At 50.7% G+C, this 24573-nt stretch overlaps 4 protein-coding genes across 10 annotated transcripts; 2 read left to right on the top strand and 2 right to left on the bottom strand.

The window, feature by feature from the left end:
• The first annotated feature begins 2913 nt into the window (after positions 1 to 2913).
• On the top strand, positions 2914 to 9784 carry dlk2 (delta-like 2 homolog (Drosophila)). Its single transcript, XM_014972794.2, has 7 exons — positions 2914 to 3134; positions 4932 to 5091; positions 6027 to 6135; positions 7600 to 7657; positions 8126 to 8256; positions 8346 to 8487; positions 8651 to 9784. The coding sequence occupies exons 1-7, from the start codon at positions 3019 to 3021 to the stop codon at positions 9330 to 9332; spliced, it is 1398 nt and encodes a 465-aa protein (XP_014828280.2). The 5' UTR covers positions 2914 to 3018; the 3' UTR covers positions 9333 to 9784.
• Positions 3690 to 14835, bottom strand: lrrc73 (leucine rich repeat containing 73). 6 transcript variants are annotated; one of them, XM_014972795.2, is made up of 9 exons: positions 14706 to 14835; positions 13177 to 13399; positions 12779 to 13016; positions 12168 to 12494; positions 11933 to 12093; positions 11380 to 11502; positions 11210 to 11310; positions 10911 to 11127; positions 10072 to 10301 (listed from the first exon to the last, which is right to left on the bottom strand). In XM_014972795.2, exons 4-9 carry the CDS (start codon positions 12437 to 12439, stop codon positions 10231 to 10233), a joined length of 945 nt encoding a protein of 314 aa, XP_014828281.1. In that variant the 5' UTR covers positions 12440 to 12494; positions 12779 to 13016; positions 13177 to 13399; positions 14706 to 14835; the 3' UTR covers positions 10072 to 10230. The 6 variants fall into 6 exon arrangements, with proteins under 6 accessions (XP_087869524.1, XP_014828281.1, XP_087869521.1 ...); XM_088013398.1 differs by lacking the exon at positions 10072 to 10301 and adding an exon at positions 3690 to 9281 and having other exon boundaries at positions 11210 to 11502; XM_088013395.1 differs by having other exon boundaries at positions 11210 to 11502; positions 12779 to 12997.
• On the top strand, positions 14748 to 17817 carry mea1 (male-enhanced antigen 1). Its single transcript, XM_014972799.2, has 3 exons — positions 14748 to 15014; positions 15092 to 15200; positions 17369 to 17817. The coding sequence occupies exons 1-3, from the start codon at positions 14748 to 14750 to the stop codon at positions 17542 to 17544; spliced, it is 552 nt and encodes a 183-aa protein (XP_014828285.1). The 3' UTR covers positions 17545 to 17817.
• On the bottom strand, positions 17734 to 23868 carry ppp2r5d (protein phosphatase 2, regulatory subunit B', delta). 2 transcript variants are annotated; one of them, XM_088013387.1, is made up of 18 exons: positions 23730 to 23868; positions 22815 to 23265; positions 22487 to 22561; positions 22244 to 22421; positions 21970 to 22169; positions 21649 to 21759; positions 21483 to 21575; positions 21176 to 21306; positions 21041 to 21100; positions 20353 to 20461; positions 20235 to 20288; positions 19992 to 20162; positions 19792 to 19919; positions 19243 to 19344; positions 19097 to 19169; positions 18977 to 19024; positions 18783 to 18893; positions 17734 to 18713 (listed from the first exon to the last, which is right to left on the bottom strand). In XM_088013387.1, the coding sequence occupies exons 2-18, from the start codon at positions 22836 to 22838 to the stop codon at positions 18594 to 18596; spliced, it is 1788 nt and encodes a 595-aa protein (XP_087869513.1). In that variant the 5' UTR covers positions 22839 to 23265; positions 23730 to 23868; the 3' UTR covers positions 17734 to 18593. The 2 variants fall into 2 exon arrangements, with proteins under 2 accessions (XP_087869513.1, XP_087869512.1); XM_088013386.1 differs by lacking the exon at positions 22815 to 23265.
• Between the last annotated feature and the right edge of the window lie 705 nt (positions 23869 to 24573).

Here is a 24573-nt window from a genome sequence, read left to right on the forward strand (position 1 = left end):
AAAATGTTGTTTTAACTTGAGTTGAGTTAAAACTCAAGTTAGAATGTTAAGTTTTAACATTTTAACTCAACAACCTCAAGTTGGGTAACCCCAAAATCACTGGGTCTTCTTAAAAGACTCCGAGAACACTTCTTAAAAATATAGTCAGTGTTTTCAGCAAAGTTGAAAATTTGCCACAGTTTCAGCAGGTTGGCCATCAAGTGAAACTGGAATCACTTTCAAGTCTTGCTTATGTCATTTAATTAGCTCTACTTCCTTAAGAAAATGAAAAGGTACGTTCTTTTGTGAGGGAATTTATCTTTTACTGTTCCAGTAATGCCAGAATTGATAATAAGTAATAAATACTTTGTGGTATTCTGATTTAGTAATTATATTAGTTGTGTTACCACCCCCACGCCACTAGAGGCAGTAGAAGGCCCAGAAAATGCGACTAAAGAGGAGATTTTAGAAGTACACAGAAAGCTACAGAATTTGTTAAAAACTGTGAGCTGCCGTGAAGTAAATAAAAGAAATAAGTTCAAATACATTCTGAGAGTGAAACTCCTTCTTAAAGGTGAAAATATATCAGATTTCAAAAGAAAATAAAAACGGAAGTATAGGAAATAGCACCCCCTTCACTTCCGGATTGCAATGGTCCTATTTCCAAATAAGGTATGAGACGGACAGTGGTCCGTCCGCCCCTTCCTGTTTGCTGCAGCGAGGTGGACTTGTGTTAAACCGGCAGCTCCCCCAGTCTGTTAGCGGAGCTATGTTACTCCAAAAATTCCAGAACAAATATTAAAGTATGAATATTCTGGATGAACTGAGTGGATAGATGAAGCTATAGAAGATACTAACATCTTCAGCCGGCCCAAGCCTCCATGGGGCCCTAAGCCAAATGTGGTTTTGGGGCCCTCTAGTTCTGCCAACATTGTGGACTGGCTGCAGTCAGCAGTCCGATCATTAAATCATTCACAGACCTGATATAAACTTATTGCATCTCTGGCTGTGCTGTTTACATTATATACATGTATAATAGGATAGATTTATTGGCCAACTGATTTATTGACCAGTTGATTTCTGGGTGCTGATTTCCTTAATTTTGGGGGATCGTGATTGGCTGATACTTACATGTGAAGCCCATATTATCCTCTTATCCCCTGATCTTTTCTTCATCAACAAAGGTTTATAAATCAGCCTCTGTCCTCTTCTGCTCTGCAGTGAGAGGTTTGATTGACAGACCCACCAGGTCAAGTCTGAACATTTACAGTTAACAATATTCACCCCACTGTGGCAAACTCAGACTTCCTTGTTATATTTAGCAACATTTCAGACAAAAAAATTCATATCAGCCAAAATCAAAATGGGCCAGATCGGCCAGAAAACTGCAATCGGTGCAGCCCTACACACATATTTATGACATTCTTTGATTAAATTAATTTATCTTAAGCATTACTCCAATGGTTAAAAATTGTATTTATATCAGGTGAGTCTTTCTCCCCTGAGAATGTGGACCGGTACCGGTACTGGACGGATTGTGAACCTTCAAATGCTTTTAACAGAAGTTTCACATAACTTAGAAGTTGATGTAAGAATGTTTGTTTTAGCCACAAAAAGCTTCTGCTCAGCAGCAAACAGCAAATCCCAACTACAGCATATAGCAGGTAAGGGGGCGCTTTGAAGCCAAAAATACCTCAGAAATATACAGAACCACCATGAGAATCACCTCATTTAAAGTTTAAACTCGGTTTCACACAGAGAGCCTAGCATAAATGTCTGGCTGTTGAACTGGACCGGTCCAGGTCGCTATCAGGGTAATTTCTACTAGCAGCTTTGCTAATCTTTACATCACCAAGGCTCATTAAAACAAACCTTTATCTGGGCTGTTTTCTGCTCTTCCTCCTTCTTCTCTCCCTTCCTGAAGGATAAGTCCTTTTCTGAGACATTGTTTTACTAACTTAGCTTCTGACCGGAGCTTTGGACGTTTGGATGCTCATTGCAGCTCATGGTACCGGCGGAGCGTGCGGTACCTACCGCGGCCACCAGGGGCCCCAAGAGCAATTTAGTTTTTTCTTTTTATCTATAAAATAATAATTTCTACAAACATTATATCATATATATATTATTGTAAAAACAAATCACGTCATGATGAAATTGTGTGTTTTGATATAACAACATAGAAATTATTACTAAAAAAAAAAAAAATCAGCTCCACTGAGGGAGCACTGGGGCCCTAAGCAGCTGCTTAGTTTGCTTATGCCATGGGCCAGCCCCGATAGACAAGAACGCATTTTAATATATTCGTAACCAGTGGTTCTCTTCTGGTCCTGGTTCTGGTTCTGTAACAAGTTGTCTCTCAGGACAAGTCGTCCTGGTTGCAGCGAGTCTGAACCTGCTGGGATGCTGGGACGACAGCAGGTCCAAATCGGAGCCAGGAACAGAACCGGGCTGGCTCTGGTACCAGCAGCACGTCTGATGTTGGAGTGATCGCTGTCTGTCTCTGAGTCCAATCAACACCTGAACTCACCTGAGACGCGACATCTGATCTAACAACACACACTCTAGGAACCTGGCTCCGCCCACACACACGTCTTCTGAGAGAGAGTGTTTCGCTGTGTTTGTTTGTAATACTTTGTTGGGACCATTTTCCTGACACATACTACGCTGTGGGGACCAATTGCTCTTTGTGGGACCAAAGCCTGGTCCCACAATGGGAAACGCTGTTTTTGGGTCGGGGGTCAGATTTAGGACTAAGTGTGAATTGAGTTTTGGTTGGGGTTAGGATTAGGATAAGGTTTAGGCTGTAGAAATGAATGGAAGTCAATGGAAAGTCCCCACAAAGATAGCCAGACAAACATGTGTGTGTGTGTCAATGTGTGTGTGTCGGGGTCGCACCCAGCAGAGGGGGAGTGTTTATTGGGCGAGTGTCGTCTCATCGTTCGCTTCAGATTAAAGCAGACACCCTTAGGAGCAGCATGTGTCAGTTTCTCTGTGTGTGTCAGAGTGTGTGTTAATGTGTGTGTGTCAGAGTGTGTGTTCATGTGTGTGTGTCAGAGTGTGTGTTCATGCATGTTAAACAGGGAGCAAACAATCTGGCCGGCGGCTGCAGATCCAGGAGGTTTTCACAACAGCAGGAAGGAGAAACTCAGCTCAAGGTAAGAAGAGTTTCCTCTGCTACAGGTCCTGGTTCTGGTTCTGGATCTCTTTCTGGATCTGGATCTGAATCTGGTTCTGGACCTGGTCCCCTGGTTCTGGTTTTCACTCTGTTTCTTGACCCAGCCCCCTGGTTCTGGTTCTGGACCTGGAAAGCTCCCCCTTGTCAGAGGCTGGTGATCCTGCACCACAGGGGGTGCTGCAGGTCGTGTTTTAGGAGCAAAGGTCCAGATAGCAGCTCCGGTGTGTAGGAGGAAGTGGGTGAGGAGAGTTCAGCTCAGCTCTCTGATTGGTCATATTTGAGCATCATGTGACCCATTCTCTGCTCCGTCATTGGACAGCAGCCAGTAGAAAACACCCTTAGAAGCAAATCAACAAGATGGAAACCCTTCATTATTCCTGAAGCTGTGGGGAAGCTCCAAAATTAATCAGCTGAGTTTGACCCTCCGGACCAGCAGAGGGCCTCGCAATATGCTTACTGCAATATTTGCAGGTCTACTTTATGTACGGTTACAAATGTCAATTTAAAATTTAAAATATTTACACATACAAAGAGCCTCAGTGAAAATATGTTTATTCTTAATTCTTTGGTGCAAAAAATGGATTGAAAATCAATTTATTCACTATTCACAGATATTTCACAACGAGATATTAAGATACATGAAAAAACCTCATGAGAGCCTGATGGCCAGGCCATGAGGAAGGCTTACAGTATTCAGTTATACCGCATGAACTGATTAGTACATTAAAGTAACGCAAAACCTATTGCGAGGTAATGCAAAAGTTTTGTGAGGGAACCCAAAAGAAAAATATTTCCCCATCTCCCCTGGAGGGCTCCATACTTCCAGGTTCTGTTCATCTTTGATGGCTTGGATGAGAGTCGACTTCCGCTGGACTTCCACAACAAGGAGATCCTGACTGAGGCTACAGAGTCCAGCTCAGTGGATGTTCTGCTGACAAACCTCATCAGGGGGAAACTGCTTCCCTCTGCTCTCCTCTGGATAACCACACGACCTGCAGCAGCCAATCAGATCCCTCCTCAGTGTGTTGGCATGGTGACAGAGGTCAGAGGGTTCAATGACCCCCAGAAGGAGGAGTACTTCAGGAAGAGATTCAGAGATGAGCAGCAGGCCAGCAGGATCATCTCCCACATGAAGACGTCACGAAGCCTCCACATCATGTGCCACATCCCAGTCTTCTGCTGGATCACTGCTACAGTTCTGGAGGATGTGATGGAGACCAGAGAGGGAGGAGAGCTGCCCAGAACCCTGACTGAGATGTACATCCACTTCCTGGTGGTTCAGACCAAAGTGAAGAAGGTCAAGTATGATGGAGGAGCTGAAACAGCTTTTCTAGTGGTGAACTCTGAACATGAACTGTCCATTCTGAAAGAGGACCGTTCTGTTGAAGGGGGAACTTGTTTAGACACTCCAGGTTTTATGTCCTTAGTCCTGGTCATGTGACTGATTATCTGCCCTCTGATTGGCCTGTGCTGCTGTGTGTGTTAACTGCAGAAGTGTTCGTCAGAGGCGTGATATGGAGTGAGAAGGAGTGAGTTTGTGGAGAGATGATGGAGAATGTTTGCTCTGACTCACTCTCCCACTAACCAACCACCTGTTGCTTTCTCTCCAGCACACACTCCCCTCATTCTTCTCTCCCCAGAGCAAACACACTGAAAGAAAGGCTCTGAGTGTGTGTGTGTGTATGTGTGTATGTGTGTGTGTGTGTGCGCTCGCTGTGGTATGCAAGCCACACGAATGCTGTCGGTAATCTAGGCATGTCCCTTCCTGTCTCTGCAGAGGCCGTGTGCTTCCCTGGAATCTCTGGAAAAGTGATCCGCTTCTTGTTTTCCTGCCTGACAGTCGACCGTGTGGGCACAGTGACCCGGACCGCTGTCACCACGGCAACAAGACTGAAGGAAACAGAGAGTGGGAAGAAGAAGAGGAGGAAGAAGAACAGGTAGGTCACATGACCTGATCAGGAAGTGGAGCGTCCTGGATCCTGCCAGTTCTCGATGTGTCCCTGGTATGTAGAAGCAGTGACACACCTAGCAGCTTCAGGACAATGTCCCTGGAGGACAGGAGGACTCCTGGTCTGGAGGAACATCCACTCCCTGCTGTACCAAAGGTTTGGTTGAGACAAAGGAGGAGGGTCCAGTTGCTGGACAAATCTGTCCTTTACAGAGATTGTTGTCCATGTTGGGGGAAAGAGTAAAAGAAGGTTGGACATTTGGAAAAGTTTGACGTGGAGCGGCATGGGATGCAGGACTGGAACCCAAGACATGTCCCTCGGTCCGTTTGAAGTTCAGCTCACAGTGTCCTGCAGGACTGTCCCTCGCTGGCAGCTTAAGTTTCACCCATTTGATGTTGGATGGACCTCAGTGGCAGCTCAACTTCACTCGCATTGCAGCGACACCTCCAACCTGCAGACGTCCGGAAAAATCTCCTTGGCTCAGGGTCACTCCAGGACAGAAAGAGGACCTCACAGAGTGACCAGATCATCTCTGGGGTCTAATGTCTACAGCCGGGTGTCGGGGGCCCAGCTGAACCAGGAGTAATACCAGGAGTCCAGCTGTTGGTCCAGAGGATCCTCCTGATGTTTTCTGGACAAATTCTCGAGCTTCCAGTTTGGAAGGCCCAACTTCCCAACTTGATTACACTATTTATGACACAATGAACACATGAAATCTAAGATGTCCGATATTATTTCCAGATCCATGCACCAACTTCTGAGCTAAAAGAAACAGCTAGAATGCTAACACAACAAATAGCATGCTAATGCTGCATTCCATTTACATCAGGAATAACTAACAGTGCTGTAGTTGGTTCTGTCCTTACATGAGGACAGGTGGACTCACCTGGTCTACGTCTCACCATGTCCTCCTCCTGTTGCAGGACGGCCTCTCTGCAGCCAACATGTTGGCGATCCAAGGTGCGGGCGTCCTGCTCCTGCTGAGCTGCGTGCGCCTCATGTTCTTAGCCCCGCCCCTCTGTGCAGGTGAAGGTAGGTCACATGACCCAGGTACACCTGAGGTTCTGCTTCCTCTGAAGGTTCCTAACGGCGGAGAGGGTCCAGGTCTGGACATGATCTGTAGACTCCTGCAGGAAACCTGGGCTTATAAACAGGAAGTCTGGGCTGTAATGGAACAACCAGAAGGTTCTGTCTGATCATCAATAATCCTGATCTGTTCTTGATCAGGAAGCGATGTTTATTAACAACCAACCTGATTAATTCACCTTGAAACCAAAAGAAAACACATTTATTAATAATTATCTTTTCTAGTTCCAACAGGAATCCTTGAACTTCCTGTTTTAGTCTCCTTTATTGATTATCAAACTGATTTTCATGGACATGAAAAACGTTTTTCTTCCTGTAACTTCCTGGCTGCTCCCTCTAGCTTCCTCCACAATGAAGACGGGAAGCTGCTCATCCTCACAGTGTTCCTGTTTCTGGATTCACCAGTTTTCCTGAACCAGTTCCTGCTGTAAGGCCAGGAGTTTGACCTCTGACCTTTGACAGGCGATGGGTCGCGTGGCGGACCGCTTGCTTTGCCCACCAGTTGTTGTGCCAGCGATCGGGTCGGATTACCGAGACGTTCCTTGGAACAATCCAGCTCCATTCCAGTCGAAACCCGATCCAGCCGGCAGCTGCACTCCGAGGCCAGAGGTCAGAGGTTACGGTCTAAACACGGAGCAAACCTGTCATCAACCTCTGACAGAGTCCCACCAATCAGAGACACTACTGGAGAATTGGTTCTGAACCGGATCAGCAGCAGAACCAGGAAACATTTCTGCTGCTGATTCCAGGTTCAGACCAGAACACATTTCCTTTAATTATTGAGGCAACAGGAAAGAATTCCCAGTGAATTTTCAAAATAAAATCCAGAGCCAGATTTTATCCCCTTGAGGAACCAACTTCCTGGACGAATCGAAAATGTTTCTGAATCTGCAGGGGGATGAGTAGTTTAGGACTGGAGGTGTGATCCGGTGGTTTCGGGTCACATTACCGACTGGCTGCTGGAAGCTTCCCGGCTTTTAAACGGGATGGAAACGTATTCACATGTCAGGGGCACAAAGAAACTTGGAAACTTCTGGAATGTCTTTATAATTCCTAAATAACATCCAGTGACTTCCTTGCTGTGCAGCTCAGAGATGTTACAGGGAAGGATTTCCTGGACCTTTATTATGAAAGGTCAAGGAAGCTTCCTGGTGGTTTCCTGTGAACTTCCGGCTGTTTCCCAGTTTCAGATTCCAGTCACTGATCAGCTGGAGAACTTTAGGTTCTGCTAAACCTGGAACTGGAACCGTTCCAGACCAGAACTGGGTTCTTAGATCAGAACTGGGTTCTTAGATCAGAACTGGGTTCTTAGATCAGAACTGGGTTCCCAGCAGACACTTTATTCTGACAGGATTTATCTACTTCCTGTTTTCCCACCATTTCCTCTGATCGGTACTGTTCTCCCCACAGGAAGCAACTGCAGCTGCAACGCTACCAACAGCCGCTGTGATGACTTTGGAGTCTGCAGGTAAGACGTCATCAGAACCAGCAGGTCAAAGGTTAAATCCCATTTCCACGGATACCGACCTGCTGAACGCTGCTGAGCCTGGTCATATCTGGTCTCCAGGTGTAACAGGAAATCCTCCCTCAGTCTGGCTGCACCTGTAGACCAAACGGTTTACTGATGTTCACCAGGTGCTTTTATTTTGAATGGTTCACAGTTTAAGTCAGTTCTTCCAGCTGGAAACTAGAGATCAGGCCGACCTCTGACCTGAACCTTCAGAGCAACATAAAGACGGTTCCAGAATGGGCTTTCTAAAAGCTGAAAAACATTTCCAGGATCCAGGACATTCCAGGACTAATGTCTCAGCATCAGAGAAACTCATCATGTTTTTTTACGGCTGCGGTGCAGAAACCACAGGAACGTTGACCTGTTTTCGTCTCCTTTCATGGTTAATTCCTCCATCTTTCCTTGAAACTTGCTGCCTGTTTCCAGGTGTGATCCGGGCTGGGACGGCGAGCTGTGCCAGCGCTGCGTGACGATGCCGGGTTGCGTGCACGGCTCCTGCCTGCAGCCGTGGCAGTGCGCGTGTCAGCCGGGCTGGGGCGGCCGATTCTGCGACAAAGGTCTCTGCGGCTCACCGACCCGTCGCAAACCCGTCAGTCTTGGTGTTTCTTGACGCCGCTGCCTGTTGTGTGTGTGTGTTTCCTGTCAGACCTCAGCGTGTGCTCCCAGCAGCCCTGCCTCAACGGCGCCACCTGTCTGATGGAGGACAGCGGAGACTTCCGCTGCTTGTGTCCCGACGGTTTCCATGGTCCGACCTGCCGGAAGAGGAAGGGGCCGTGTCTCCAGAGAAGGTGATCGGTAGCAACAGGTCCACAGAGTGTGAGGGTTGAAGGGCTAAGCTAACGTTAGCATGTCTCATCTCTGTTGTGATATGACTTATTGATGATCCAATGTATTTTATGGTAGTTCATTTAAAGTTCCTGGACTTTAACTCCCATCTGGTTCTGGTTCCAGGTCCCCGTGTAAAAATGGCGGCCTGTGTGAGGACGCTGACGGCTTTGCGGCGGAGCTGGTGTGCCGCTGCCTCGCCGGATTCACGGGGCCCCGCTGTGAGACCGACATCGACGACTGCTTGATGGTCCCGTGTGCCAGTGGCGCCACCTGTGTGGATGGCGTGAACCGGTTCTCCTGCCTCTGCCCGGTCGGGTTCTCGGGCCGGTTCTGCACGGTCAACATGGATGACTGTGCCAGCCAGCCCTGCCGAAACGGCGGCCGCTGCCTCGACCGCGCCGGAGGCTTCCGCTGCCTCTGCCGGCCGGGATTCACCGGAACCACCTGCGAAACGGCGCCGAGCCCCGCCAACGCCAGCCCGCCGGTCTGGACCACGCGGGCCCGGGACACTGGTCACCATGACAACAGGAAGGTAAAAGTGACGGTGAAGGAGCACGGCGCCGGTGGACTGTCGGACCTGCAGCTCGTCGTTGTGTTGGTTCTGACGATCGTGTCTGTAGGCGTGGTGGCGCTGACCGCTGCTCTGGTCCTACACGCCCCCGGCCAACGCCGTGGCCACACCCCCTGCTGGTTGTCCCCATCGCCGCGCAGCAGGCGGGAGCCCGGCGACCAGCCGGAGCATCGGATCAGCTTCCTGAATGCAGCAGAACCAGAGAAAAAGAAACTCAACATAGAGGTTGTTTAAAGAGGTCAGAGGTCACAGATCCATCTGCACTGTGACATCATACGTTGATCAGATGGTTTGCAGCATGGAACCGGACCTGACTGGATCAGAACTCGCACTCTGGAAGGCGTTACCATGACGTCCGTTCTTCAACAGAAACATTTCTCTGAATGGATCCCGATCCGGATCGGGTCGGGGTGGTGAACTGAGTCAGGTGGAAGTTCTGGTTCCTAGAACTGGGTTTGGACCGACTCCCCGTATGTTTTTACTCTGAGACCGGAACCGGATGCAAACCAAACTGTTTTGTAAATACTGTAAGATATTCTATTTATTGCTTCTTGTACAGATTTTATTTGACCCGATTGACCCCGGTGGTCCAGCAGGGGGCGCCGATTGTCAAACATTAGCAGCAGTAGTCCGAGTTCATTTCAATGTTTTTTATTCATTTATAAATGTCACCATTTCAAACTAAATAGCTACAAAGCTAAATATCGCTAGCTTACAAAATAAAGATTTAGTTAGCAGGTTTGCTAACTAAATCTTTAAACTGTGGGATTTAGAACTGAAAGGACAACACGGTGAAAATACAACTGAAGAATGAGCTCGTTTTTCTCTGACCGGCTGAATGATGGCGGTCCAGAAGTCATCAGAACTTTGCTCTGAACAAAACCAGAACCGATTCGGTCTGTCTTCAATGAATCTGTTTCACTCTGTTCTGGTTCTGGACCTGCTGAGCAGAAGTAACCAATCAGAGCCGTCCTTACCAAGCTGTAAACTGTTTTTATTGTGACATCATCGCTACAGAACAAAGCGACACCTGTCAGCAAACCCCGCCCCCTCCCCAGACCCACCAATCAGGTCAGAGCAGACAAACATTCAGTCCAGGAAGTGACAACACTCTAGCAGGAAGTGGGCGTGGTCATATCTCAGCTTCAGCCAATAGGCTCTCATCTACTCCTGACGTCAGCATGACCGTGGGCAGACTGGAGTCTGTGGGGTCAAAGGTCATTCAGACTTTAGAACCAGGTTTCTGGGTTCAGACGGCCAGGTTCAGTTCGGTTCCTTTCAGCCGGGTCAATGGTACCAAAAACCCACAGAACCATAAACCAGAGGGAGAGCTGGAGCTATCTGGTTCTGGTTCCACCTGTCTGCACCGGGTCTGGCCCATCAGGACCCAAATTAGTTTTTGGGTCCATCAGGGAATCGGACCCGGACTGAACTGGGTTTGGAGGTCAGAAGAACTGTCAGAACCATCAGAACCTCTTTTAAGGGTAAGATTAGCTCCTTCCTCTTAATTAAATTTAAAATATATTTAAATGACTGTATTATAAAGAATCAGTTTTAACACATTATTAATTCAAATTTTAGCCTGACTGAAACCAGAACCAGAACCCGGACCTGAGTAGAACCACAGAATAAGAATAATAAATACAAATTGAATATTAATGTGTTGAAACAGCATAATGCTGCCAGAACTGGAGCCAATTAACACCAGACAGAACACTAAACTCCTACGATCCAGAGAACATGTAAACACCACACAGAGGTTGGCCGTTCTGGTCCGGGTCCAACAAAACCGGCTCTGCTTTCAGCCCTTACTGCTGTGGGGGAGCCAGGGGAGGGGCTTCTCTCTGATTGGCTGCAGGGCGCTGCTGGGGGCGTGGCCTGGCGGAGGGGGCGGACCCTCCCGGCCGTCCTCCTCCCCTTCAGACAGCAGGTCGCTGATCTGCTGCTGGAGCTCCGGACTCACTTCGTTCTCGGCCAGAACCAGAACCCGAAGGCAGGTGGGGTAGTTCTCCACCATGTCCAGGAACACCTGCAGAACAGAACCAGAACCGGTGCTGTCAGCCTGCTGAGGAAGAGGAGGAAGAATATGGTGAGAAGCTGCAGCTGCTGACCTGCGCCGACTGGTTGGTCAGTCCGGTTCCCTCCAGGTCCAGAACCTCCAGGGTTCTACTGGATGCCACGGCAACCGCTAGCATGGCCGCAATCTGGTCCCCTGCAGATAGAACTGGACCCATCAGTACCAGACCCAGACCAGGTTCTGTTTCCGGATCCGGTTCCTTACCCAGTGGGTTGTAGTCCAGGTTGAGGACCCGGAGCTGGGAGCTGTGAGCCACTGCCACCGAGAACCGGGCCCAGGCCTTGGTTGTGATCCGCGGGTTGGCGCTGAGAGTCAGCTCTCTGAGTCCTGGAGGGGCAGACCGGACCGAACCGGTTCTGGTTAGCAACAGGTTGCTTTGGAAGTGGTTGGTTAAAGGTTCATAACTGGTCAAAAACTGATTAACATTTGGGTGATCAAGCTGCTTAGTAACGGCTTAATAAAGGGTTAGTTACAGGTTGATCACAGGTTCATTAATAGTTAATTATTTGTTAAAATCATAGGTTAATAACTGGATAATCCCACATGAATAACAGGTTAAGCCCAGGTGTTAACAGCTGTAGCATTAAGATGTTGGAAGGAGTGAAGAAAAGTAAAATCTTCCTGTAAACTGATTGGTGATTAATCTTCTAGATGATCTGGATCACCTGGTGTCACCTGGACTGCAGGTGTGTCATCATCAGCTCTAGGAGGATGTGGTGCGTTCAGAGCCCCTGGGGAACCGGAGCCTCAGTCCTACCTGACTTGGCTCCGTCCGGCGGAAGCATCCCGCAGATCAGCGCCAGCGCCGCGTCCCCCAGCAGGCAGTCGCCCAGGTCCAGGCAGACCAGCGCCGGGTGGGCGGCCAGTGCCGGGTTCAGGGCCTCCAGGCCGGCGTCCAGCAGCGGGCTGCCGTGGAGGCTGGAGGGGGGAGCACAAGCCGTCACTGACCAATCAGGCCGCCAAGCCCGGCCAATCAGGTGGCGGCTACTTACAACAGAGTCTGCAGGGAACGGTTGGCCGCCAAGGCGTCCGCCAGGTGGTGCGCGCGGCCGATGCTGGAGACCACGCCCAGGTTGAGGTTGAGCTGCACCAGGCAGCGCGAGGCGGCCACGCCGCGGCAGACCCGGCCGAAGTCCCGGTCCGACAGCCGGCAGCCGCGGACCGACAGCAGCCGGACCCCGTCCTCCCGCAGCCGGTCGCAGATATCCTGAACCTCGGCCGCCGACAGCGGCTCCCCGCTGACCTGGATGGAGGCCGCCAGCATCCGGACTGGCAGCACTGGGAGCACTGGGCGGGTGGAGGGGAGGATACTGGGTTAACTGGAACAAAACCAAACACAAACCAAACTTCTGAGGAATCATAACCAGAACATCCAGAACCAGAAGCAGCACAGGGATCAGGAGGTTCTGAGGCGGGCCGGTTTCGGTTCTGGTCCGGTGGTTCATCATTTCACCATGGATCTGATCAGAACCTGCCTTGTAGGATATTAATAAAGTCTCCAGAACCTCAGCTGACCTCAGAACCGAACCGTGCCGAGCCAATCAGAGAGCAGGACCAGCTGATCGACCCTCTGATTGGCTCTCCGCTCAATCAGTCAATTAACCTGAGAGGCGATTGATCAGCTCACGCGCAGAGCGGGCACACGGTCACGCGCTGATGTCATCATTCCACGGTTCCGCCGCAAGCCAGAGCAGGTTCGGGTCCAACGGGACGGCGAGCATCAGTACCGGTTCTGATTCTGACCCGGGCGGCCTGGGGCTCCTGCAGCCGGGCAGCAGCGCTGTTGGTCGGGCAGAGGGAGTCCGGGCGTCCCGGTGTGTTCCTGCAGGTGAGCAGCTTTACTACGAAGCACAGATAGGACAGACAGGAGGATTCACTCTGAGCAGAAAAGCCTGACCTGCTGAACCGCCATTACACAACATTTTGCTATAAATAAATAAGACCGCGTGAATATACCTGAATGTTATGTTTTAATTAAAGTTAAATAAAAGTTAATCTGACCAATGAAGATGAAACTGAACAAGCTTCATCGGAGTGACTCCTCTTCAATGTTGGAGGATTAGCTGTGACGTAGCTTCCGGTGACGATCCTCTACGAGTTCCGTCGCTATAGAAACCAGTATATCTGACAGGGCCAGACATGGCCAGGGACGTGAAGTTCTGTTGGGCTCTGCAGGGACGGTTCTGTGTCTGGGCATGTGTGATGACGTCACTCTTAGTTTTTGCTATGGAACCAAAACAGGAAACAAGATCAAACAGAAAATTCTGGTTCTGGATCAGAGGAGCAGAACCTTTTACAGGTCCAGAAAAATGAAAACAACTGAATGAATCCATTAATATCTGCAGCATCCTGGGAAATAAGAAGGTGAACTTTGAACTCCTGACAGGTCATGACCTCCAGTCCCCAGATGAGCCAATCAGACTGCTGAAACATTAGCAGTTTTCTGGAGTATCTGCTGGTACTAGCTTTCAGAACTGCTTCTGAATTAATCTCAAGGTTCTGAAGAACCTAGAGATAAAGATTAGAAGCTTTGGGAAAATCTGAGAAAAATCTATTTTAATTGAGTTCCTGAAAAATAAAACTCTTTTGAACTCCTCAGTAGAAGGTTGTGAATATTAAATAATTTCTTTTATAATTTATGTACACCCGGAGGTTTTGTGGTGGTTCTGTTTGACCTGGTCTGGTCTTACTGAACCATCATGTGGATCCGAATAAAATCACTGCGGTTCTGGTTCTTTATCCCAGAATCAGCTGAAGCCAAACGTTTAAATCTGTGTAGTTTTTATTTTCTTGAAGACGATCAGAAACTTCCGGTTCTTCAGGGGAAAGTGACGGGTTTGCTGTTCTCTGGCGCCACCCTGTGGCTTCCTTTAGCCTCTCTCTGAGCAAAGAAGAACCAAAGTTCAGTTTCTATGGAGGTTCCGGATGTTATTTTTATTATTTTACTGCGAAGTTCATTTAGTACAATCTACTTCACATAATGTCTTCACTCTCGTTGTTGTCTGATAGGAAACGCCATCTGTTTTTCTTTTGTTCAATAAAGTTTGTCAAAAAAAAAAGTTTTCTGAAAAGCACTTCCGTTGCTACATGTGACGCACCCGGAAGTGTTGATGCATCACCCGCTGCGCCTAGCAGCAGAGGCTAACGGCTAACTCCAGGTGAAGCAGACCCAGAGAGGTGAGGACAGGTGAAGACAAGAGGTTATGTTGGGAGATACCAACTACGGGACTCACCAGCTAGCTAACAAGCTAACCATCAAATGATCTGGAGACTGCCAGCTGCTAGCTGTGTTAGCCGTTAGCTTCTGCTGTTCTCCACCTTCATCAGGTAGCGGCGGTTCCGACCGCTGGTTCTGGTCTGAGGAGAGGAACCGCGGCCGGAGCCGGAGCTGACGGCGGGCCATGGAAGGAGTCAGAACCAGCAGAACCACCGGGTTCTACTGGTTCTGACCCAGTGTAGGATCACTGGATTCTGCTACAGGATGTATTGCTTCCTCTGAAGGAGAAGTTCTCTCCGCCAGCCCGTCTCACCCTGCCTGTCCCCCTGTCTGTCCGCAGGGCTGCGTCTGGTGGATGGAAGTGTGCCGCTCAGCGATGGGACCAGAGAGAGTGCTGCCGAGCTCAGAGGACGAGCTGGGGGAGGACGAGCGTCCGGTGGACGGGGCGGTGCTGCCTGGGGGTGAGGACGGGGTGGAGGAAGAAGAGGAGGAGGAGAGCGGCGGGGGGTACTACTACCAGCCTCTGAACCAGGACCCGGACGGACCCGGGGAGCCGGAGGAGGAGGACAGGGGGGACACGTCCCACTCGGAGCAGCTGCAGCAGCTGCAGCACAGGATAGAGGTGAAATCTGCCCAGCAACAGGTGACGCAGCTCTCCCACCTGCTGACGTGCACCGTCTCACCTGCGTGTCCCTGCAGGTGATGGGTCTGCACCTACCTGAAGCTCCGCCCCCAGACAGCGACGAGGAGGAGGACCCGGAGGGGGCGGCGGCTCAAAGGAGCCGAACGTCCATCCCCATGGATCCAGGTGAGACGTCCAGACAGGTTAGATCAGGGGTCCCCAAACTTTTTCCTGTGAGGGCCACATAACTTTTCCCTTCTCTGCTGGGGGCCGGAGTCAGTTTGTAACAGAAAAAGTGTGACGATCGCAGGAGCCTAGATGTAAAAATGTATTGTTTTCCAGAAACCACAATCAAATAACCCCCTCTGGGTTCTTCACAGAAAAAATCCAGGAAGGATTATAGTCAGTATTTTCCGAATTATGAGCCGCACTGCACTGTAAACCATAACCGCAAAGTTTTTTTGTTTTTTTTTAACCAGTAAACATACACATATAAACCTGCCGCTCCAGGTTTTCCACAGCGATGCAGCAGAGGAGGGGCGGACCCAAAATCTGAGTCATAACAGGTCAATAGAATATCATTTATTACGGTTGACAAAGAAAAAGTTGCCAAGTTTAGATTTAACTGAACTGATTACGGTAGTTTCTGAACGGAAACTGTAACAGTAAAAGTGCTGATCCTTGCTACTAGCATGAGCTAAATGAGTGGTCCCCAACCTTTTTATTACCACGGACCGGTCAAGACGTGGAGATTTTGTTGCGCCCCGTGGGGGAGAGTGGAATGGGGGCGCTGTGCCAGTCCTCCAGACCAGTGGTCCCCAACCTTATTACCGTGGAGGGGGATGAACAGTCAGATCAGGCTTCTGCATGTTGGTGTTCCCGCTAAGTCCTGAATAAACCCAATTTGGTTGTCTCGGTCCTTTTATCGCAGCCTGTGGGGTTTTCCCTGACTGGGAACAAGAATACAACCTGCTGAATGTGACAGGTAGCCAATCAGAAAGCGCGGTGACGTCAGAACAGAGGGGAATCCCAAACAGCTGACATGTCACGCAACTGAGAGTCCGGTGGATATCAGAGATGATGGAAATGTTTATTATTAAATCTAAAGGTCATTATTATGTTTATTCAGTTAAAATGTTAACTATGAAAAAACAGTCACCTCCAAATCATAGTGCAGCAGATGGAGCTGCTGCTCCCGTCGTCTTTCATCCACCGCCTTTTCTTTTTGTTTCGTCTTTTATCTTTTAAAATGTCTCCACAAACTGTCACTATTGCTTCTACATCGTCATCCATGTTTGGTTATTCTAAATTCCCGTTTGCTATGTTGGGGGTTTTACTGGATTATCCTCTGGACTCGGTTCGTGTTGCTCCTGCCTTGAGGCTGAACACGAACCGATCGAACCTGTTGGACTTTTATCAGCTCTGTGGTCACAGAGGTTTGGAGAATCGGCCGACATCCTTAAATCTCACAGCTCTACTCATCTCCTCTCCACTGCCCAAACGCTCTGACTCTGGTTGCTATGGTAACGTTTACATATCCCTTCAAAATAAGATACAGATGCGCCACAAAAACAAACATTTTACTTTCGTGAAAATTTTAACTCACGATAAAGACTAACGGAGCCCTTAGCTTGTTTCTCTGCAACCAGACGGTCCATCTGGGAGTGATGAGAGACAATGACACCCGAAGTGTTGCTTATATCCACAGCCTGCTTGGTCTCTACGTGGCGAAGCAGTTTGAAGCTTCATTGCCTCATTAGCAGCCGGTCGCCATGTTACACAGAGCGGTTTGTAATGTAGGACTCACCTACCGGTCCGGGATAAATCCATCCTCCTGTCTCTTCTCTGGGCCTTTTCCCCTTTGCTAAGAAACTTTCCAAAGACACCTGATCCGTTTCTTACTCATTTTGCTGCTTGTGGCTCAGTGTTGGCGCGCAAGTAACCGAGACTTCCAATGATTCACTTCCTGCTAAAGAGCCCCCTGGTGGTTGCAGAAAAATCCACATATAAACGGCTCATAGTCCAGAAAATATGGGAAATAAAAAAAATCTGAATGCTCTCTGGTATTCTTCTGGGGGCCAAACCAAATGTGGATTCTGGCTGGATCTGGCCCGCGGGCCGTAGTTTGGGGACCCCTGGGTTAGAGGAACCGGATCGGATTTAGGATTCTGTTTAGAGGTACCAGAGATTAGGCTGTCTGGAACTGGGTCAGGGCCCGGTCCAGGTTCTGCTGTCCTGCTTACAGATGAGGAACCACTAAAGGAACAGATCAGGTTAAAGGTCGTGCAGAACATCACTTCCTGTTTGACCCTAACCTAAGCGGTGTGATCTGACATCACTTCCTGTCTCTGCAGCCCATGTGGAGCTGGTGAAGAGGACGATGGCGGGGGTGGTGCTGCCCTCGCTCGGCGTGCCGCCCTGGGCGCAGCAGATCTCTGACGCCCAGTGGAGCGATCTGGTCCAGAACGCGCTGCAGGAGCGCCAGAGTTCTGCCGGGCTGCGGATGCTGCGCCGGAACCACGTCCCCTGAACGCACCGCCATCCCTACAGGACCCTGAACGCACCGCCAGCAGCTGCAGCCTCGGCCGCTTTTGGTTCCGATCCGACCCAGATAACTGTTTACTGACTCTTCTTTCTTGGTTTAGTCTGGACCAGCTTCCTTCCCGTCTCATTGCTCTCATGTTTCCTGTTGTGTGTAGAAACAGGAAGTGGTCATACATGGGGGCGGGATCTGCTTTATTTCTGCTGTACATGAACATCTGTACAAATCACCGTGTGATGCTCAATAAACATCTGGAACAGCGCCGCCTGGTGGTGTCACGACATGGGGGTGGTGGGGGCGGAGCTTATCACAGCCAATGGGATGATGACGTGCCGGCTCAACAGCTGGAAGAGCGATGAAGAAAAAAACGGATGTGCTGTGGGCGTGGCCTCCATGGGGGTGTGGCCTCCCTGACATCACAAAGCCCCTCCCCCACCTCAGCCGGTTAATTAAACGATTTGTTTCCTCTGACCAATCAGAGTTCATGTCTGAAATGCCTGGAGGAACTGGCACCCATCGCATCACTTCCTGTGGTGACTGGTCCATCAGAACCGTCAGAACCAGGCTTGGTTCCTGGTGTTTGGGTCTAAGCCCTGATTGGCGGTAGCCCTGGCGGAGGCCACGCCTACATTCACTGCGTCTATGCAGATCCAAACCTGATTGGCTAAGTGAGGTCAGAGGTCACAGGGACATTCATCCACACTGCATTCAAGTGCAGTAGAGCACAACAGGAGCCTGAAGGCCCCACAGTTTCCATGACAACACCTGGGCAGCCCATAATAGGGGTGGGGCTGGAGCAGCCAATCAGGACGCACCTCTGGGCTCCTGCTGTGGACTCCGACGATGCGTTCAGGCGCTCGGCGGCGGTCTGAACGGCGGCAGCCTCAGGGGAGATGTGGGCGTGGCTTGTGGGGTGATGTCCAATCACAGTGGAACGCTGAGACACGGCACATGGACAGACGGGCGGAGCTTCTAGTGTCCTACTGGTTCGGGCCACCAGGGGGCAGAGCCGCGGAGAGGGCGGGGCCTCATGGGGGTCAGAGAGCCTCCTGATTGGCTGTGAGGAACTCCTCGGCCCTCTGATGCGCCTCCAGAGCTCTGATGGTGTAAACGTCCTGCGGCAGCTCCGACTTCCTGCGCATCAGCTCCTTCGCCCCCTGCAGGCCAGACCGAGAACTGGTTAGCCACCGCTAGCTAGCGTAGCTCAGGTCAACAGGTGTGTCTACCTGGGACGCCTCCGTCTCCACCGTCTTCTTCAGCAGCTGGATGTCCTCCGCTGTCGGAGTCTCTGTCTCCATGGAGATGAAGGCCATGCCGCCATCGCTGAACATCAGGAACTGGAACGCAGCACGAGTCAGAAACACACACACACACACACACACACACACACACACACACACACACACGGAGCATCACTCACCTCTTCCTGTGGGTGGAGTCCAGGCCGCAGGGGGTGGAGCTTATTGTTCTGCAGGTAAACAGAAGGAGACATGATGCCCAGAGACTTTCATCATCTTCATCGTCATCCTCAGCCCCCTACCTGTGGGTTCTGCCGGGCCAGATCCTCGATCTTCATCCAGACTTCGTCCCGCTCCTTCAGCTTGTATTTCTCTCTGCATGAGGAGCAGAAACAGGTCAGTTCTGTTGGTCCGGTCCGGTCCAGAGGTTCTGGTTCCTAGAACCTACTTCTGCTTCTCGGCCTTGTAGTGCTGAGTGCAGTCGTCAAACAGCTTCTGGTTCATCTCCATGAAAAGCTTCAGAGCGTTGTAGATCAGACCGTGGATGGTCCTGAGGAAGAGGAGGAGGAGGAGTGTGTGTCAGTGTGTGTTAGTGTGTGTGTTAGTGTGTGTGTTAGTGTGTGTCGGTGTGTGTTTGTTTGTAATACCTTGTGGGGACGATTTTCCTGACATATGCTACGTTGTGGGGACCTGAGCCTGGTCCCCACGAGGGGAAACCCTGTTTCTGGGTCAGAGGTCAGAGTTAGGGCTAAGGTATGAATTGAGTTTTGGTTGGTTAGGGTTAGGGTGTAGAAATGAGTAGAAATGAATGGAAGTCAATGGAAAGTCCCCACAAAGATAGCAAAACAAACATGTGTGTTTGTTTTGCTACAAAACAAACACACATGTTTGTGGGCGTGGCCTCAAACATGCCACGCCCACATGGCATGTGGGCGTGGCATGTGTGTGTGGGCGTTAGTGTGTGTGTCTGTGTGTGTGTGTGTGTGTGTGTGTGTACTTGTTCCAGTGGCTCTTGGAGTTCTTGTACAGAGCAGGGAACATGATGGGGAGGATCTTGGCGGCGTTGTCGCTGATCAGACTCATGATGTACTCGTTGTTCCAGTAGTACAGCGCTCTCTCTGCCACCTGGAACCACAGCAGAACCTCCATCAGAACCAGCAGCCGCCGCCGATGCCGGCCCGGTTCTGGTTCTGGTACCTGGAAGTGTGGGCTGGACACACACTTGGCCAGCTGCCTGAAGAGCGGCTCCTGCACCTTGACGAACTCGGCCGGCTCGATGACGTCCAGGATCTCCTCCAGCTCGTTCAGGAACATCACCTCCTTCGGACTGTGGGTTTTGGGCCAGAACTTCAGCAGGCCCATGATCACCTGGGGAGGTCAGGGGTCAGAGGTCAGCAGGGATCAACGGCCGGGCCGAGAAACCTGCAGCGGGAAACTCACTGGCTCCGTCAGGCTGCTGTCCTTCTCCAGGAACTGGACCACACAGTAAGCCAACTGGGGGAGCAGAACCGGGTCAGAGCCAGCAGAACCAGCAGAACCGGCAGAACCACACACTCACCTGAGGGTGGTACACACTCAGAGACTTGACCTTGTGGAGCGGCAACAGAACCCGGATCAGAAACATTTTGTGTTCTTCCTTCAGAGGCAGAGCAAAGCCGTTGATGATGCTGCAGGAAACAGAGAGAGAGCGGAGAGAGCGGCCGCGTTCCAATTCAGTTAGAGAGAGAGCGGCCGCGTTCCAATTCAGTTAGAGAGAGAGCGGCCGCGTTCCAATTCAGTTAGAGAGAGAGCGGCCGCGTTCCAATTCAGTTAGAGAGAGAGCGGCCGCGTTCCAATTCAGTTAGAGAGAGAGCGGCCGCGTTCCAATTCAGTTAGAGAGAGAGCGGCCGCGTTCCAATTCAGTTGCCTTCAGCTAGCATAACTCATGTTGCCTAGCAACCACCGCAGCATGAAGCTCAGAGCAGCGAAGACAAAAACAACGGAGCCGAAGTTTGTTTTTCAGTCGCATATTAATCCTGATTATTTTTACTAAGGATGTTCATAGTAAACAATGAATCTAAACTGTAGCACATTTCTACCAGGAATGAATAGAAGCAAATTATTCATTGTCAAATATAATACTCTCCAGATCTGAGATAAGACATTACAGTTAAGTAAAACTCTGTGTGTGTGTGTGTGTGTGTGTGTGTGTGTGTGTGTGTGTGTGTGTGTGTGTGTGTGTGTGTGTGGGTGTGTGGGTGTGTTACCTGCCCAGGATCTCCAGCAGCTCAGCGATGCCGTTGTGATGCTCTGTCTCATATATGAACCTGCAGGATGAGAACACCAGTGAGCCACTGGGAGCAGTGGGCTCACCTGTGTGGGCGGGGCCAAGGCGTGCTCACCTGTAAAAGATGTTGTTTATTTGCCGGCGGATGTAGGCACGCAGACCCAGGAACTTTCCGTAGATCCGGTGGAGGATTGTTTTCAGGAAGTCCCGTTCTCTGGGATCCTCACTGTCAAACAGCTCCAGCAGCTGCAGGCGGGGAGGACAGGAGCTCACCTGGCGAAACTGGAGCCCCACCAGGAGCCCCACCTGGAGCCCCACCTGGAGCCCCACCAGGAGCCCCCCCAGGAGCCCCACCTGGAGCCCCACCAGGAGCCCCCCCTGGAGCCCCCCCAGGAGCCCCACGTGGCCAGGTGATGTCTTACCGACAGAACGAACTTCTGGTCGATGTACTTCTTGGCGACGTTGGGCTGGAAGTCCGGAGACTCCAGGAAGCGAAGGAAGAACTCGTACACCAGCTGTGGATTCACAGGTTGGGTCAGTTCTGGTTCTGGTTCTGCTCACCTGGACCTCCAGGAGTTGGAGTCGTACCTGCAGGTGAGGCCAGGCCGCCTCTAGCGTCGGCTCGTCTTCCTCCGGGTCGAACTCAGCGCCAGTCGGGTTGGAGGATGGAGGAAGAGTCCGGAACACATTTATGGAAAACTGCAGGACACAAACAGCCGTTACCATAGTGACGGTTCTGGTAGCTACATGTGCGCTAGCTTATAGTAAACGAGGAAACGCCAGACGTCCCAGGGCAAGTGAACGTAGCACAATGAGGGAACCTTTGGTGCTGAGCTCCAGGCGGTGCCGAGGGGGCGGAGCTTCCCACAGACACGCCCATATGTTCACCTGGATACACCTGGGACTCACCATGACGACGGCCTCGGGGTAGATGCTCTCGGTCACCACCTCGCTGTTGTGTGTGATGTACTCCACCATCTCGTTAAGCCCCGCCCTCTTGACCTCCTTGTACTTGAGGTCGCTGAGCGGGTCGCTGATGAAGTCGAACAGGACGCAGCACTGCCGCAGCTTCTGCACGAACAGATCCTCACGCTCCGGGGGCGGGGCATCTGGGGACAGGGACAGATTCGGGTCTGAATGGGGTCGTGTTCTGGTGCGGTCCAGTCCAGTCCGGTCCGGTCACCTTTCAGGGCGGGCAGCTTCTGCAGCTCGCGGTTCTTGGTGAGGCTGAACCGGGTCGAGCTCTGGCGCCGCTCCTTCTTCAGCAGCGTCGGGCCGCCGGAGTATTTGATCTTGTTGAGCTGCGTCGGCGGCGGCGTGCTGCAGCTGGCGCGCTTGTTGCCGCTCTGCTGCTGCTGCACCTGAAACACATGGGCGGGTCAGAGGTTCTGGTTCCGGTCGGGCCGCGGCGGCCGGGGCGACCCACCTCCTCCGGGTTCTCCGGCCCGCCGTCCTTCACGCTGCTGCTGTTCTTGGGGGTTTTGGAAGATTTGCTGGATTCCTGAAAAACAACAAACCAGAACTAGAACCAGAACCATGGTGTTACTCTGTTAAACTGATCAGAACCAACGCTGGAACCGGGTTCGAGAAATCGGGCCCGAGAAATCGGGCCCAAATGATGAAGAACATGGTTATAAATCGGATCACAACTTCCTGGGGAGAACTTTTCAGAATAAAGTGGAGGAAGTTCAGGGAGCAGAGTTCTGACCAGGTTCTGGATCAGAACCATCAGAACCTCATGGAGTAGGGATCACCTGCGGGTCCTGCAGCAGATCCATAGAGATCCAGTGACTTTCATCAGGTCCGGACCAGAAACCGAGTCAGAGAAATCAGTTGGTCCAACAGGACCCGATCAGAACCAGAACCCTGAGGTTCTCACTGATCGCACAGGAACCGGTTCCATCAGAACCGCTCTAAACATGAAACCGGCTGATGGTTCTGGATCGCTGGTTCTGACCCAGTGATCCGGAACCGGACTGCGGGGAAGCGCAGCCTCGGAGTCGCTGGGATGAGTCACGCTGCCCGGGGACAGCCAGCAGCCGAGCCCCGGAGCTCCCAGGCGGATCAGAGAGCCAGATACTCCCGGAGCTCCCGGCTCCCTCGCAGCCGGGACACACCCACCCGGTACCGGCGGGACTGAGCGGAAGCAGCTGGTCTCGGTTCTCTTGCTCCTCTGTGGACACCTTTAGCTCTCCTGAAGTTGGCCTGTGACCGATAGTAAGGACCGTTACATCTATGGAGTTACTAACCAGCTCAAACTGGTTAAACTGGTGCAGGTTACTGGTTTTATTTCAACGATGACTGTTAAATCATTAGGTTCAGGGACTCTGTTCTCCTCTGATCAGAACCAATCAAACATAAACACTTTCATTCTAAAATCAGACTCTAAAATTTAAGACTTTTCTGAAGATGAACTTAAAGCTTTTCCTCCATTAGCGCCTCCTGCTGGTGGCCCCAGGTGATTTCTATATTTATGAAAAAGATTCTTAAACCTTTAAGCAATCAGACTTTAACTCTACGGAATGACCCTTTACTGATGCTACCAATCACGAGCCGACTTCAGCGCTGTGTGATGCTAACGGGCCTTTTAGTCGTTTAGCTTCATCAAATCTGAACCCGCCTCCACCCCGCTGTCCCTCCACGCTCCACGGGGCGTAGCCCACACTCACCTTCTCCTTCTTCGGCTTGTTCGGCATCTTGTCCGCGGCGCTGACTTCTCCCACGGAGCCTCTGCGATCCTCCTCCCCGGGACTCAGACGCTGTCACTCGGTCAGTCTACTCCTTGCGCCCGCTACTCCACACGGCCAATGCGATTGGCTGCCGGAGCCGCCGTCTGCCTAGCGACGCGTGCAGGGATTTTTCCTATTGGATAAACGTGAGTTTAACAGCGAGGGTGATTGCTGCAGGGAGGCGATGCGGATCTGGAGTCTTCCCCAGCAACACAGAACCCCTCCAACCTGAGGAACCCGAACCGAACCACACACCAACCCTCCAACCTGAGGAAGGCGGGTTCCGAACCGAACAGAACCAGGAGAAGGTGGATGTTCTCCGTAGGGACCAGATGTTCTTACCTTCAGGTTCTGGTTCTGAACATTAAACTTTAATCCAAGGAGGTCAGAACATGGTTTGGTTGGTTCTGGAAAGTTATGCAGTCAAAACGGGAATAATCTGGGTTATTTAGCCTGTTATTCATGTCACCGTTTCAAACTAAATATTTAGATCTAAACTAACGCTTAGTTTTCTAATTACAGGAAACTAAGCGACAGAAAGATTAACCTTCATTTTTCTCTGACAGGCAAAAGTATGAAGGCTAAGATTAATTTTTTTGAGAATAAATTCATAATATTAGCAGAATAAAGGGGTAGCTTTATGAGAACCACGAAAAGTAAGAAATTAAAATGAGAAATGTTGAGCATGTTGTGAAGTTACAGTTTAGTAACAACTTTAGCAAGTCAGCATCAGATCATCAGATAAGGGATGAAGCACCTAACCTTCTCAGTCCGTCTTGCTTTA

The sequence above is a fragment of the Poecilia mexicana genome, unplaced genomic scaffold (genome assembly GCF_051168715.1).
Source record: "Poecilia mexicana isolate PSO_F unplaced genomic scaffold, ASM5116871v1 scaffold_15, whole genome shotgun sequence".
NCBI classification, from domain to species: domain Eukaryota; kingdom Metazoa; phylum Chordata; class Actinopteri; order Cyprinodontiformes; family Poeciliidae; genus Poecilia; species Poecilia mexicana.

What these genes read in the sequence shown, in the direction of transcription:
- ppp2r5d (XM_088013386.1), bottom strand. Translation starts at nt 23,756, where the DNA reads ATGCCGAACAAGCCGAAGAAGGAGAAG. An exon ending in GGCCGGAGAACCCGGAGGAG is followed by an intron (nt 22,422 to 22,486) that starts GTGGGTCGCCCC and finishes CATGTGTTTCAG; the next exon opens with GTGCAGCAGCAGCAGAGCGG. An exon ending in ACCAGAAGTTCGTTCTGTCG is followed by an intron (nt 21,307 to 21,482) that starts GTAAGACATCAC and finishes CCCCGCCTGCAG; the next exon opens with CTGCTGGAGCTGTTTGACAG.
- lrrc73 (XM_088013395.1), bottom strand. Translation starts at nt 12,439, where the DNA reads ATGCTGGCGGCCTCCATCCAGGTCAGCGGGGAGCCGCTGTCGGCGGCC. An exon ending in CGTTCCCTGCAGACTCTGTT is followed by an intron (nt 12,094 to 12,167) that starts GTAAGTAGCCGC and finishes TCCCCCCTCCAG; the next exon opens with CCTCCACGGCAGCCCGCTGC. An exon ending in GCCGGACGGAGCCAAGTCAG is followed by an intron (nt 11,503 to 11,932) that starts GTAGGACTGAGG and finishes CTGCCCCTCCAG; the next exon opens with GACTCAGAGAGCTGACTCTC.
- mea1 (XM_014972799.2), top strand. Translation starts at nt 14,748, where the DNA reads ATGGAAGTGTGCCGCTCAGCGATGGGACCAGAGAGAGTGCTGCCGAGC. An exon ending in AGCTGCAGCACAGGATAGAG is followed by an intron (nt 15,015 to 15,091) that starts GTGAAATCTGCC and finishes GTGTCCCTGCAG; the next exon opens with GTGATGGGTCTGCACCTACC. An exon ending in GTCCATCCCCATGGATCCAG is followed by an intron (nt 15,201 to 17,368) that starts GTGAGACGTCCA and finishes CTGTCTCTGCAG; the next exon opens with CCCATGTGGAGCTGGTGAAG.
- dlk2 (XM_014972794.2), top strand. Translation starts at nt 3,019, where the DNA reads ATGTGTGTGTGTCAGAGTGTGTGTTCATGCATGTTAAACAGGGAGCAA. An exon ending in GCCCCTCTGTGCAGGTGAAG is followed by an intron (nt 6,136 to 7,599) that starts GTAGGTCACATG and finishes TTCTCCCCACAG; the next exon opens with GAAGCAACTGCAGCTGCAAC. An exon ending in GGGCCGTGTCTCCAGAGAAG is followed by an intron (nt 8,488 to 8,650) that starts GTGATCGGTAGC and finishes TTCTGGTTCCAG; the next exon opens with GTCCCCGTGTAAAAATGGCG.